We start from the raw sequence: 14,784 nt of genomic DNA on the forward strand, positions 1-14,784 counted from the left end.
TGACCCTGAAGACTGGAGTAATGATGCTGAAAATTACATTTTAAAATATAAATGAGTTACATTTTAAAATACTATAACTAATATATGCTATAACTAACATATTATATAAATACTATAATATATTAAAATACTAGAAGTGTTATTTTAAATTATAATAATAATGTACAAGATTACTCTTTTTACTGTATTTCTAATCAAATAAATGCAGTCTTATTAAAAAAAAAATATTTTAACAGTAGTGTATACTTGTTTATGCACATAAACAAACCTGTCACTGTCGCAGTGAAATGTCCCAGGTTGACAGATGGTACATTCTCTTTCATCAGTCCCATCTGCACAATTAAGCTGGTAGTTGCAACGCTCATGAATCGAGAAACAGATTGGTCGTCCCGTTTGGTGAATTCCTCCCATCCCACAGAGGAAGTGCCCAGCTTGGCAGCCCCAACATCCTTCTTCATCCAGGCCCGTTTCATGACAGTTCCAGTGTCCGTCACAACGCTGCTTTGTGGTGTAACAGCCACCCATTGATCCTCCACAAAGCTCCTCCCACGGAAAACAGTAATCCTTGATGCGATAGGTCGCATTAAAGCCCCGCCCTTCCAATGAAGGCTCCATATGGTAAATCAGGGAAAGCAAGCCGGTGTGGGACTCCACCTCCACTGCTTTGTTATTGGACACAGAGTTGATCTGTAATAGCCAACAAGAGTGGGTGCAAGACTTATTATCCATATTATCAAAGGCTGAAGTGGTGTGACAGTTTAAAGAAACAACAAGACTGGAATAGATTACTCTGCATTGATCAAGCTACATCATCTGGCACACAAAGAGTAAAACTCACTGTTTTAATGATGTTGCCTGTCCCGTGGGACTGGTCTGTGATTGTGATCATGTCTCGAGGACCCAGCTCCAGTTGCTGAAGCTCTAATTTGAGTGGTCGCGAATCCTGGGGGTCAACCGTCCACACACACTTCACCGGTTGTCCAGTTTGTACAGGGGGAATAAATGAACCATAAAACGCATCCAAGTATCCCCCACATACATCTATGGGTGATTCAGGGCTAATGTCATCACATCTGTCCTCGTCAGAGCCAAGCTCATCACCCACGCCAAGGCATTCAACCCGTCCGTTACAGCGCCACGATGCCGGGAGACAACGTTCACTGTAACATTCAAACTCGCCTGGGAAACAGGGACCTGAGTCTGGAGAGATGGGTGAAAAGATGAATGAAGATTTTACAGTCTTTCTGGATAAAGTCAGTGAGAGGGCAGGATACGTGAACATTTTCCTTCAACGTGTTGCACTCTACCTTTAATATATGAAAGATGGAACCCTGTTACTGGGTAGAAATGAGGGAAGAAGTGGTGTGTCACTGTAACGTTTCCCCCTGACATCTCAAATGGTGCTGGAAGCTGGGAACCGCAGAATTTGGATGGAGAGCCAGTGAGAGGAACCACGGACACCCATTCCTGCCCACATTTCATATCAAACTGGGAAAAACTTCAAAAGAGATGGACACAAAGGAAATGACACATAACTAAAAAAAGGACTATTTACTGTGTAAGCATCAAAGCAATCTCTCACCTTGTTAACAGCAAAAGCCATTTGTTAACCTATTTACAAACTGAGATACACTCATCATTGGGCTGACTTTCACATTTTACGTTCATAATGTTCATATCTGTACAGTATCACGAAATACAAAGGGTTTTTATTTTAAGGTGTCCTTGTTACAGTGTAATGATATTTAAATACTGAGTAATATTAATCAACAACATGCACTTACTATAGCGTCATAAGGTTAGGATAAAGGTTTGGTTTAGGGTTGTTAGTTGCTTGTAATTTTGAGTAATTTATTATTATTACTGTACATAAGTACATGTAACACTTAACAAGGACACTTAAAAAAAATTGTTACTGCTTTGATTTCTGGCGTTTCAAAGATCACAAAAAATGGGCGATAAAATTCTGCTGGTACCTGATAATGACACGCTCCCCAACTTTTGAGGTTAACAACCAACTGCAGTTGAGTGGACGGGAAGGCCAGGCATGGTGGGCAGAGTTATGAATCTCTCCTTGTCTGGATTGTAGTATTTTGGGTGAATGATCACAATGACCTGAAACAGACAGTTAAAGCAAAGACATCTTTAACATTGTGCTCTGAACCTAAATTTCTATGTGAAATGATCACAATAAACAAGATATTTGATTTACTGGAGTCATTTGAGAACATAGTTTGGACATGAAAAGCAGGCATAAAGGCATTTAAAACATATAACAAAATACTGAGCATTTAAATATATTAAAACATCCAAAGACAGTATTGGAAAGAAATCCTAAGCTGTCAAGCAGGAAGTAAAGACAAGTCACATTGGGGAAAAAAGGGACCATTGTCTACTGTCAATTGCATAGTCACTTTTAAAACAAGCAGCATTCTGTTGGTCAACATGGTGAATTTGCATGAAAAATTGATGCAATATTTGCATGGGAAAATGTTTCATCCTCACACAAAATGACTGGATTTCTCCTGCAGTATTTGTGCTCCAACAGTAATTGTGACCAAACCATTAGTGTGTGTACAACAATGTAAGAATGACAGGCAAGAGATAACAAAAAAAACAAAAACATATTTTGGACTTTGGATGTAGACATACCAATAAAACACATTACAAGAAGGTGACATTTAATTTCTAATGCTTTCGTTTTTGTCTGCGCTCCTCTTGATGACTATTCTGGTTAGCAATGTTGTATTTTTGACTGGGGCATTGGGAGTGAATTAAAATGAGCGTTCAGACTGAAATATAAGTGAAAGTGGAGTGACATGTGGCCAAGTATGGTGTCCCATACTCATAATTTGTGCTCTGCATTTAACCCATCCAAGTGCACACACACAGCAGTGAGTAGTGAACGCACACACACACCGTGAACACACACCCGGAGCAATGGACAGCCATTTTTTGCTGCGGCACCCGGGGAGCAGTTGGGGGTTCGGTGCTTTGCTCAAGGGTCCCCTTGAGCATAAACAAAGAGATGTCAAGCTCTTACTTACCGGCACCGAAGACCAGCTCCAAAGTGCAAGGAACTGTCAGAGCAAAGACAACAAATTTGATCACATAAAATATAAGGATCTCTACATTTTGTTTATTGACAGTTATCACAATGTAAATACAACAACCTTTTGTCTACCTAGCTTGAACCTAAAGTCGCCATAGGTAACCTTTGGTTAAGGCAAGGTCAATATATTGAACTACATGAAAAGTCTGCCTCAGATATACATAATAATAAGACAGTTTGTTCCATATTTGCTTGATACACACTCAAGGACAAATCATTATATCTTACCTGATAAAAACAAAACACCTAAAACGCAAAGGCTGGGGGAAACAGACATTCTAACAAGCCAATGACTGTCGTTGTCTCATAAAACAAAAATTAAAATATAATTTATGGAAAAAATATGGTCGGTAGATCCATCAGCTCGCCACAATTACAGGCGCCATCGTCACCAATGTGTCTTGTTGGAAGTGTTTAGCTGTGAAGACAAAAATAAACACCATAAACTACCACAATGAATTTAGACAAAGAAAACACTGACAACTAGAGCTCATAGCGCGGCTTGCCTTTGGTTTCCAAAAAAGGATTCAATTTGAAACTCATCGGCGTTACCTCGACAAATGTCAACATATGAATTCGATATAAAAAATAGTCGGTGATTGACAAATAAAAACGCGTAAAACGTCTTTAGAAAGGATGACTTCCTGTCTCGCTCTTTCCTCAAAAGTGACGTAACTCGGTGTTAGGCAGAGTAGCGCTGCAATGTTTAGATACTAAACAGTCACACTACTCAGTGACATTTCATACATGCAGTCAAGAAATAAATACAAGAGCATTTCCTGACGTTTCGACAGTAACACAGTAATAGGCCGGACGACCAGCATCTAAACTGACGCATTGCTCCGAAAGTTTCGTTACCGACTTCTAACCAGCCTTTCTCACTCGCCTGATTAAGGCTAACGATAGCTGGCTTCCTGCTACTTACTTTACCTCATAATAGGGCACTTTTAGGACCTGGTGCCATAGTACAAACTATTCGAAATGAGATTGTTTCCTTTCACGCGTAAATATTGTCTTATTACTTTATTTTTACTATACCTTTTCTCCTTCTCTCTTGTTGACATTCGCTCTCAGACACTTCCGCAAGTTCTGTTTCGTGTGTAGGAGACAATGCGCCACCCATCTACGTCTCATTGACGCCCTTTCTGCGTGTAATGTTCAGCTTTCAACACTAGATGTCAACATTTAGCGCTTTATTTTCAGCATTGCCACAGAGGTTGTTGCAAGTATAGACATAATAAATACTTATTATGTATTAGGTATTTATTATGTCTATGGTTGCAAGTATAGGCTACTACTATTCTCAACATTGGTATTGTTTTTTAAGAACACTACCATATAAAAAGTTTCAACGCAGCTACTCACAATTTATACGAACATAGGCCTATTGGAATATTCAAAAAATAATATTCGCAATAATAATAATTATAATAAACAATGTATTTCTGCATCCACTGACAGGGAAGATAGTAACAGAAAAAGTAAGAATAGGTCAGGGCCAGCAGCAAGGGAAGGGGTCAAATCAGTGGAACTGTCATTTGAATATAGTATTATTATTATGTTGTTGTTGTTGTTGTTGATGATGATGATGATGATGATAGAATAGAATACAATACAATGGAATATAATAGTTTTATTGTCACTGTTTTGAAACAACGAAAGACTGTTACTATTTAACCATGGTTTGTGTCAGACAGAGTAGCCTACTTTGTGCAAATAAAGAATGTAGCGCTGAAAACAATATACATAATATGTGTATGCTAAATATTCAGGTATCAATATATATGCCCTGAGACGGTTTGATGATGATGATGATGATGATATTTATTAAAATGCTTGTTATATTATTTGTTAGAGTGTTATTGGTATTATGCTTTTTAATTAGCCTACATTTACAATAAAATGTTATTGTTTTATTTAAGGCGTCCCAGTTTGCCAGAAAGATCGAAATTGTGGTCTATACGTGTTTGTGAAAGCATTTTAAGTTTTTGTGTTTAATATTTTTTTTTCCATTTTAGTTTTGTAAAAAGACATTCATACTGGCACAAGCACAATTTATATTTGTCGACAAAACTAATTTAAATCGTTTTAACTGTTAAAGTCTCTTTTAAATGTGACTGGTAGTGTAGGCTACCTAAAACTTTGGGGGGGCGGGGGGGGGAGATTACATGATAGTCGCCGAATAGATGCTCGTATAGGACATAAACCTAAATTCCTTTAGAAAGTCAACCTCCGTCTGAAAGTCATTGAATTATTCGCACTCTGGGAAAACTGCACATCTGCAGGGTCGATTCTCCTTTAACTCCTCCCAGTTAGATGCTGTGTAGCGCAGGCAGACGTAAGAAACAACCACGTCTCCAATCCGACCCTGAAGCCGCCTGAGGAGAGAGAGAGAGACCAGCGGAGGACAAAAGAAAACGCAAGATGAGAATATAGCGCAAACCTAAGATACATATATTTAACATCTGAAGATAGTTTTCTCTTTTTGGGGTCAAGTTTTACTTTTGGAAAACTTTTCATTAATAATGATTATACATACTTAGTAGGTTAGGCATAAGTCAGTTTTTATTCTTTTTGTACTTTGCTAACGGTCAGAGTTTTAAGGAATTTTTTCACTATTGGAATGGTCTGATTCAGGACAATCTGCTAGGAAAAACTTAGACAAGAAAACGGTAAGAACGGAGCTTAGAGCATTTTAGTGTCCCGAGTTCAGTACTCTCGCGCATTGAGGAATGTTACCGAAACTCCAGTCGTTACCGCGGCTGCTGCCGCTCGCCCTCGCCAGCGTATTTCTGGTGCAAAGCGGGACCAGTGACAAAGAAGTCAGACCAGAGGTAACACAGCATCCACTGTTCTTATAGTATTTTGTGTGTGTGTGTGTGTGTGTGTGTGTGTGTGACTCTTTTCACTGTGTCTGTCTGTCAAGCCTGCATTGTTGGACACAGATGCACTCAGATGTTTCCGCATGTCAGGATTTCCTTCATGAAGTGTATTCATGTACCTCATAATTCACTGTTAAATACAGATGAGAAGCGGTGAAGAGCTGTGTCTTTTCAGACCCCTAAATATCATTCAGGTTAAAACAAAACAGGAGTGAGTCAGAGGCTCCAGGACTCCTATTTAGCTAGAGAGGGTTAGTTATTAAAGTGGTGCAAGTCTAGTTTTGTGGTGTCTGTCCTGCATCTTTAGATTCATGTTTCTCTTTTGTATTTGCTGTTACTGAAAGATGGGACTAATAGGTAGATATATTAGTAGTTATATCAGTTTGTTTATACACCCAGAGGCATCCTAATGTCTTCTTCAGAAATAGGCCTACATGTCTGGTAGACACATAACTGTGAGTGGGAGAGAACGATTGAATGTTTTTCAGGACGGTTTGGCGTCTCTGTCACAGATGCAAGCCAGGAAACCTTAATGGCCTAAAATAAAGAAAACAAGATCAGAGCGAGGATTTAAGACATTTTTAAAAGTGTCTCTAGTTGTATCCCTTCATTCCTTACTCTCACACTCCTTCACATTTCTGAGATGGTTGAGAGATGTACCCAAGGATAGTGTGGAAAAAATTCAGCTCTGCAGATTCCACCAAAGTTTTTAAAGATGATAACAGTCTCCTCATGTGAGAGTTGCGTGATCAAAGACAAAGGTCACACAAAAGGTTAAATCACAGATGCCAAGTCCATGTGAAACTGCTGTTACTCTTCAGACTTTTGGTTTACTTTTATTACCATATTTATTAATATGCTTTAACCACATACAGAAGTTTTTTGTTTGTTTGTTTGTTTTAAGTTGTACAAACATTTTTTTCCCAATCATTTTTCCAGGAATTCTGAACTAATAAACTAAATGCATTACATTAAGTTTATTATGCCTTTTTCAGGATTTACCAGGGTTTAACAATTCCTCAGACAACAGCCCTGCACTTTTGCTGTTGTTACAGGTGCAGTTGTTTGAATACTGTACTAAAAAAAGAAAGAAAGAGAGAAATTCGGGTATATTCCTTATGGAAAACATCTGGGTTTTGCCCCCCTCTCCAACCATAGACGAGAGATGATGTATTTGTTTAAGTAGTATTACAGATGCAAAGCATCTGCTGAAACTCTGCTGAATCTTTCAGACATTCATCGGTTGAAGCTTAAATATAGATGAAATGTTTCATGTTATATGCAGTTTAGATACTGTAAGTTCAAACACACACAAAAAAAAGCTCAAACACCAAAATCTCTCTTTTTAATGTTTTATTTCCATGGAAAAATTGTGGTTCTGCAGTATATAAATGAGAATGTGAATTAAATATGGATGATAATGTCATGCATCTGTAAGTGCTGGAATTAACTTCTGCAGTTTAATAGCAATTGAGAGTCATGAGAGGTCAGAAATATTATCCTGTATTAATATTAGTTCATTTGCTCAGTTAAATGGGTCAGTGATTCTCCACGTGAAGATGCAGAGTGAGACGCGGGAACTAATGCCTAAAAAGTTTTTTCCATTGGCACAGACAAGGAGGAACGACTGACTCAGTCCTTCTGTCGTGCATTCAGACTCACCTCTGCCCTCCTTTTTTTCTTCTTCTTCCTTTTCTTCTACCCTTTGATTTTAGATTCCTAACTTTCTTATAGGTTTTGTTTTTTTTCCCTTCAACTTCTTTTTCTCTCTTTAGTTATAGTTTGCTCTTTTCTTTCCCTCTCTAATACCTTTGGAGCAGCTGATCAGCTGTTAAAATCATAAACGCAGCTTTTCCCCCTAAGCGGAAAGTTTGACATCAATATTTTCTGCAGAGAAACTATACGAATCAGAGATCAGGATAGTTGTGTGCTGTGCACAGTTGTTGTTTTTTTTGTGTAGTGTTAAAACTGCACACAGCCTACCAGCAAAACATGTTCCTCTTCCCAACATGGAATGTGTTTTCCATGTTGCGAGACCATAAAATGCTGAAATTGTTTTTCACAAACAGCCATCTCAGCAAGCACCTAATCATACTGACTCCATTAGTTTTAAAGGAGAGCTGATTTATATGTTTCATGTAGCATGTGTTAGCCTTGCTGGCATGTGCGGTGGTGACGTCTTAGCGTGTGATTACACTTAACCTCACATCCTTCTGAACCTGCCAGTCACTATCATGTGTGAGTTAATGATTACTGGTGAAATCTGTTCCCAGACCTGTATATGATGGCAGTGTCTGGCTTGATTATTACATAAAGCTTTCCCAAACTGCCCGAGACTCTGTAAACTCAATAAAGGCTACCTGTCTGCATGGTAATAGCTGACGCATGGCCACACAGTGACTCGCTCTTCCTCAGTCAGGGGAACGGCGGAGGGGTTCTAAATAGAACCTTTGATGCCCACCGCTGGGAGTTCCAGGCCAGGCCAGCGGAGCATGCTGGGATTGCTGGCAGAATTAAGAGGAGACCTGAGGCTTTTCGGGAGGGAGAAGAGTGGCCTTCAGAGGGAGTAAGAGAGAAAGAGGGAAACGTTTTCATCCTCATGAGTTAGAATGTTTTTACTGAAATGGGGTGCGTCACACAGAAAGCACTTAGAAAAGAGGAATTAAGTGACGGACGGGGAGAAAGAAAAATGGAGCAAAGGGTGACCAGGTTAACACTACACTATAGTGTTATCCAGATCTTTACTTCCTCGACCGATATGGCCTGTGTTGACAAGTCCCATTGGAAAATCTACAACATGAATGAACCAGTGTGAAAGCACTCACTGATTTAGTTGCTCTCTGAATATGTGTCTTAATCACTGTAGTACTTGTATGTTGACATACAGGTTTGTTGTAGTGTTTTGCCCATTTTGAAGATGTGTAGATTATAGGAGAAACTAGCATATAATTGAGCCTTGTACACTGTAAAAAGGAATTGTTGAGAAAGCTTGAACCTTAACCTGACGCATTCAGTTTTAAAGGTTCTCTCAACTACTGTCTTAAAAATTGTTCTAAGTAACACTACATTGTTTTGTCAGTTTGAATATGTTTGTTCGCTAAAATGTCTCATTCAGCCAATAAATTTATTAAGGCAACTACAGATTTATTGTTCAGCAAATATTCAGTTAGTAACACAATAAATGTATCTATCATTTTGGTAGTCATATATTCACACAGTTTTATAGTACATTTAATATGTGAAGTGAAATATGCTGTCTTTGTTTCTGAAGGTGGAATCACCTTACAAAGCAAAGATATCCAGAATATAGTTTTAGAAGGTGGTAAATAGACCTCAGCACGTAACAGCTGACAACATTTCAGGGAATTCTGTTGGTTTAACATTTTTTATGTAGTTTCAAGTGATTCACATTTCTCAGTATTTGTGACTCAAAGGTCTCATAAACTTGAGTTGCTTTTAGTTCAGTTTTCAGTGTAGCTTTAGGAACATAATCATGCCTTATTTATGACCATTGTAAATCTGGACTTATTCTTTGCCATCATGCTCTTCCTTCTTTTTCTCATTTCTCTCTGTAGCTGATTCAGACACTGCCTGTTCAGAAGAAAGAAAGAAAGAACAAAGGGAGGCAGTCTGAGGTCACAAGGATTACTGAAAAACTGCTTGTAATTTTTGCTGACACTCTTTGTGGTTGTAATGGAGACACTGGCTGTCTGATCCTTAAAATGAGACATTTACCGCTTAGTCTAACAGACAGTCACTACTTGTGGAGGAAATTTTATTTCTATCTGAAATATTAATATTTATTAGTATTATTTGCTTCACTGTACTAAAGAGTGTTCTTTAGACTGTCTCTGAGTGCTTCAATTTGCACAATTTGAGTTTTCGATGAGCTGAGAAATAACAGGAAATCTATTTAATGTTTATGTGCAAGACAAGTGTGAGACGTCCTGGCCTCTTTGCAACACATCTGGAGGACATAGTTGGACACCTTAAATGGACATATATATTGAATATGCATCAAATGCTTTGATGAGATCAAAGCATCGGCATTTGATGAAGGTATAAATGTTGAGTTTGGGTGTTTCTTCTTTGTCGCACTCTGCAGTCAACTTGGATGACTGTATGACTGTTGAACTTTTTTGCAAGAAAATACATATTCAAAGGACTTTTGTCTCATACCTTTAATTGAAATTGAAAATTGCCACGACACTACTAAACATGTAACCTTTGTGTTAACAGCCCAAATAAACCCATTAGGTTCCAACTATCTATACAGTTATAATCAGGGCCATAACCACCATAGACGAGAGTGGGACATGTCTCTCCAGTATTCAGAATACTGGCTTGTGGGTTCTTAAAATAACTGATTTTAATTGTTTTTTTTTTAGATTTGATCAATTTGTTTCTTAACAATGAACATTCTACTGAAGAAAAACTACAAACAAATACAAATATGTTTCTTTGAGTTCAAGTTTAAAAGCAGAGCTTAGAAAAAAACAGCACATGAAACACTTGAAGATGAAGTTCTTTGAAGCTACATAATTACATTACCATTGACATTTGTCTAGTTGTACATTATGAGATATATTTAGGTTTTATTTGTTTAATTCTTTGTTAGTGTTCCTATTTCTCTACTTTCATGTTCTCAGTTTTTTTTCCTGTAAGTCATAAAGAGTGAGAACAGAGGAACTGTTTCAATTGAAAGTCAGTCTGGTCTGTCTTTGCCCAAGTGTGGGTAGCCCTAATCCGGCCCTTAAAAAAACATTTAGCATTTTTTTTTCATAAAAAAGCATTCCTACACACATTTATGAATAATTAATTTAATTTAATGTTTATTAACTTAATGTTAGGTTTAGCTAGCTTCTGGAGACAATTTGGTCCCTATATAAATAGAAATGTAATATAATTTAATACAAATCATATACATATACAGATATATGTATTCTTTGAAATATATACATACAGTATATCAAAGATTATGCAGGTTTCAAACAGGACAGGCTTTGTCAGATTTAGTGAAACTCTGGTGAAATTTCTTAAGCAAATATACTACCAAAATTATAAATAGGTTGGAAACACACACACACACACAAACACACATACATCCTTAAAGTTAAATTAGGGTCATAAAGTCGATGATGACAGACGGGGGATCCAGCAAATATATGGTAGTTTATTGCAATCGCATAAATGCATTTAGTTGCATTTATTTATTATTATGTTCATTTTACAAGCCAAGTTACAAGACAAGTCATTTAGGAAAATATGTGAAAGTGTATAAATTCATTCAAAAGGTTAGCTATCATAAAAATAATATATAAGATAAGAATAAAAGATAAAAATACAATTATAAAAATGACTACATATCATTAAGAAAGAAATTACAGATGCCAGAATGTTTCACATTCTATCTGAAGCATTTACAGTAAAGTTTAAATGAAGACATTCAAACAGTGATATTACAAATGCATAAAATAAATATAATAAAATATGTGTTGATATCTGTTTCTGTCTTTAAAGATCTTTCAGTAATAATTTTTTTGTGATTTTAGTTTTAGGTAACTCTAATAACCCTGATGCTTACCTGTGTGTTTTTCGACAGGTGCTGGCTCCAGTGAGGTGCCCCAACCCCCAGCACCCCGGCCCCCCACTCGCAGGCCAGACCGGCCTTCCTTTGGCCCTGACATATGTGAGGGACACTTCGACACCATCGCTTTCCTCAGGGGAGAGATGTTCGTCTTCAAGGTAGGTACAACTGAATGCAAATCAATTGTGTGTGCATGCTGTATATTTTGTGTGATTTTAATATTTAAACCCTCTCTACTCCACAGGAAAAGTGGTTCTGGAGAATGCGTGATGGTAAACCTCAGCAGGGCTATCCCATGCCCATTGGACACTTCTGGAAGGGACTGCCTCCCTCTATCAACGCAGCCTACGAACACTCTGATGGAAAGTTTGTTTTCTTCAAAGGTGTGTCCATCTTCTATATTTTTAGGCCTCGCATTGCATCTCTGGTTTTAATAGGTAAATTGTGTAATAATGCTTGTTTGTCTGTCCTCTCTCTAGGGGACAAGTATTGGGTTTTCAATGAGGCCAAAATGGAAGAAGGTTATCCAAAAACTTTCAAGGAGCTTGGCACAGGCCTACCAAGAGACAAGCTGGACGCCGCTGTTTTCTACACACCCACCGGCAACACCTACTTCTTCAGAGGAACCAAGTATGTTTCCAGTGTTACTCACCATGTCTTATTTAGTGTCTGGTTATTAAGCCAATGGTTTTGTGTCATATGGGGAAAATGCTTCCTCTTCTTTTTTTTGTGAACTCCTCCCTTTCGTTTATTGTCATCATTTGTCATTCGTGGCTTTTCTGTTTTCTTAGGTATTACCGGTTCAATGAGAAAAGCAGATCTGTGGATCCAGATTACCCCAAACCCATCAGTGTATGGCAAGGAGTACCAGATAATATCAAAGGGGCCTTCATGAGCGAAGATGGAGGTACAGGAGCATTTGTTCTTGTGTTTTTTCCTTTGGGTTCACTGTTCTGTTTAACACACACACAAAAAAAAAACACTGATCAATACGAATTTTTAATGCTGAAACTCTAGTTACTCCAGTCTTCAATGTCACAAATTTTGATTGATTGATTGACATGATTCCTCAGAAATCATTCTAATATGTTGATTTGGTACTCAGGAAACATTTCTTATTATTATCAATGTTGAAAACAGTTGTGCTGCTTAATATTTTTGCGGAAACCATGACACATTTTTTCTGAATTCTTAGATGAATAGAAAGTTGACAAGAACAGCATTAATTTGACATATAAATCTTTTGTAACATTATAAATATCTTTACTCTCACGTTTGATCAGTTTAAATGCATCCTTGCTAAATTCTTTCAAAAAAAAAAAGAAAAAGAAAAAGTCAGAACCCAAACTATCTGTTTATGAAGAACTTTTAAACCATTTTAGAGATTTAGAAATGTAGAAACACTTTTACTGAATCAACATTTTCCACACTTTTTTCAGCCCACACTTACTTCTACAAAGCCAATAAGTACTGGAAGTTTAACAATCAGCAGCTGAAGGTGGAGCCAGGCTACCCCAAATCGGTCCTGACTGACTGGATGGGCTGTGAAGGAGAGGAGCCCAAGAGGAGGATTGGCACAGATGAGGAAGTGCTCATCATTGAGATGGACGAGTCAGAGGGCGGAGTCATGGGAGGAGCCGCAACCATTGTCATCCCTCTCTTTCTTTTGGCCTGTGTGCTTGTCACTTTGGGGGCTCTGCTGTTCTTCCGGCGCTACGGCACTCCTCGACGCCTCCTCTACTGTCACCGCTCTCTGCTTGATAAGGTTTAGAGATGAACACGAACGACACGGGAAGAGACAAGAAAGAGGTATACAAGTAGATGGCATTTGGAATGGATGGAGTGAATATGAATGTCAGACAGTAAAGATTGGTTTACAGGTCTGCAAGCAGTGAGAGATGAAAAAGTGAAGGATGTGTATTGTATGTTTTTTTTCTATTTACATGTACTTCTCTGCCATTAATAAAAAATCCAAAATGGAGTGGGAGATAAGAGAGACAGACACAAGTCCCCCTCCATCTCTTAAATGGTTACGGTTTATCAGTGAAATGCACTTTTGTTCCTTCAGTCTTCTTTTCAGTATATAATCCCTCCTTTATCCTCTCTGAAAATCTCCCTCCCCAGAACTGAACTTGACTCCAGCCGGGCGGCTGTTTGATTGACATGTTCTATATTCTAATTGATCTCACTTTGACGTATTTCATTAATTCAGATTTTGCTTTTTACATTGCTGATCCAATGAAAACCTCCTGCACCCCATTACATGCCTTTGCCATTGAATTAATAGTATGGAAGGACTAACATAATTGACCTTCCTTGCACCTTTTATTCACCAAAGATATTTGCACAAAGTATGGCTCGACTATAGAGACTGCTGTACGTGAAAGGTCAAAGGTTACAGGTCAAAGTTCAGGGAGAGAGAAGCCGAGCAGTTTCTGGAGTAGGCCAGTTTTAAATGCACCTATAGAGCAGAGCTGTCCATCTGTTTCAACTCAAAATACTATTGTTATTGTAATGTGTTTGGTACATTTTACTATGATTAATTATGTCATTAATGATTGGCATTGTTATTATAACTATGGTTATTGTTATTATTGTTCTCCATGTCTAGTCTTGCCTATTTTAAATTGTCATTTCAAGTCCTGCTGGACACAGGCAGAATGTGACTTATTTCAAATTGGCTTCCGATCTTTTAATGTCAGGTTTAAGGGCGGAAAAATCAGGTTTCTATGCAGAAACAAATACAGAATTATTTATGAACAGTAATGGTGCTATGGGTTTTCTTACTACATACATCAGTATTAGACATTTCTGAAGTAGTTTTAACAATGATAATGGTAATGAGGTTTATAATGATAATGATATAGTGTAAATGTAAAGGAATGACATTTTTGCCTGTTTCATACTTTTTGTACTTGGAAATGAAAATGAAATAAAGTTCCTTTTTTTAACTTTATTCTCTCTTTCCTGGACCTTAAAAAATTAATTTCTCACATGAGTACCAAATGTACTCACATACACTTTTTCTTTTGTCTTTTACTGCTTTACTGCTAAACTTTCTGCATCTAAGCTGTTTTGAGAAAGTTCAGTTTTTATTTATTTAGTGATAAAGTTTGAATTTATATATTATTAACATCATAATAATAATCAACATTCAAGATAAAGATATTGCTTATTTACCACAGTTCAATGGACAAATATGT

General features: G+C 37.5%; 2 protein-coding genes across 2 annotated transcripts in view; one reads left to right on the forward strand and one right to left on the reverse strand.

The window, feature by feature from the left end:
• Positions 1-4,246, reverse strand: part of LOC107668825 (low-density lipoprotein receptor-related protein 10-like) — a 7,853-nt gene extending 3,607 nt beyond the window's left edge. Inside the window, exons 1-7 of the mRNA XM_016460831.1 lie at positions 4,151-4,246; positions 3,341-3,530; positions 3,048-3,080; positions 1,977-2,115; positions 1,308-1,498; positions 839-1,200; positions 269-687 (exon numbers count right to left, since the gene is read on the reverse strand). Coding sequence (XP_016316317.1) covers positions 269-687; positions 839-1,200; positions 1,308-1,498; positions 1,977-2,115; positions 3,048-3,080; positions 3,341-3,389 — 1,193 coding nt within the window. The 5' untranslated portion in view covers positions 3,390-3,530; positions 4,151-4,246. The remainder of the gene's footprint in view (positions 1-268; positions 688-838; positions 1,201-1,307; positions 1,499-1,976; positions 2,116-3,047; positions 3,081-3,340; positions 3,531-4,150) is intronic.
• A 4,116-nt stretch (positions 4,247-8,362) lies between these two features.
• LOC107669100 (matrix metalloproteinase-14-like) lies at positions 8,363-14,474 on the forward strand. The gene is made up of 8 exons (XM_016461219.1): positions 8,363-8,597; positions 9,266-9,316; positions 11,127-11,162; positions 11,597-11,739; positions 11,826-11,964; positions 12,061-12,211; positions 12,373-12,488; positions 13,021-14,474. The coding sequence occupies exons 1-8, from the start codon at positions 8,363-8,365 to the stop codon at positions 13,350-13,352; spliced, it is 1,203 nt and encodes a 400-aa protein (XP_016316705.1). The 3' UTR covers positions 13,353-14,474.
• The last annotated feature ends 310 nt before the right edge of the window (positions 14,475-14,784 follow it).

This window comes from Sinocyclocheilus anshuiensis, unplaced genomic scaffold, assembly GCF_001515605.1.
Source record: "Sinocyclocheilus anshuiensis isolate Anshui unplaced genomic scaffold, SAMN03320099.WGS_v1.1 scaffold337, whole genome shotgun sequence".
NCBI lineage: Eukaryota > Metazoa > Chordata > Actinopteri > Cypriniformes > Cyprinidae > Sinocyclocheilus > Sinocyclocheilus anshuiensis.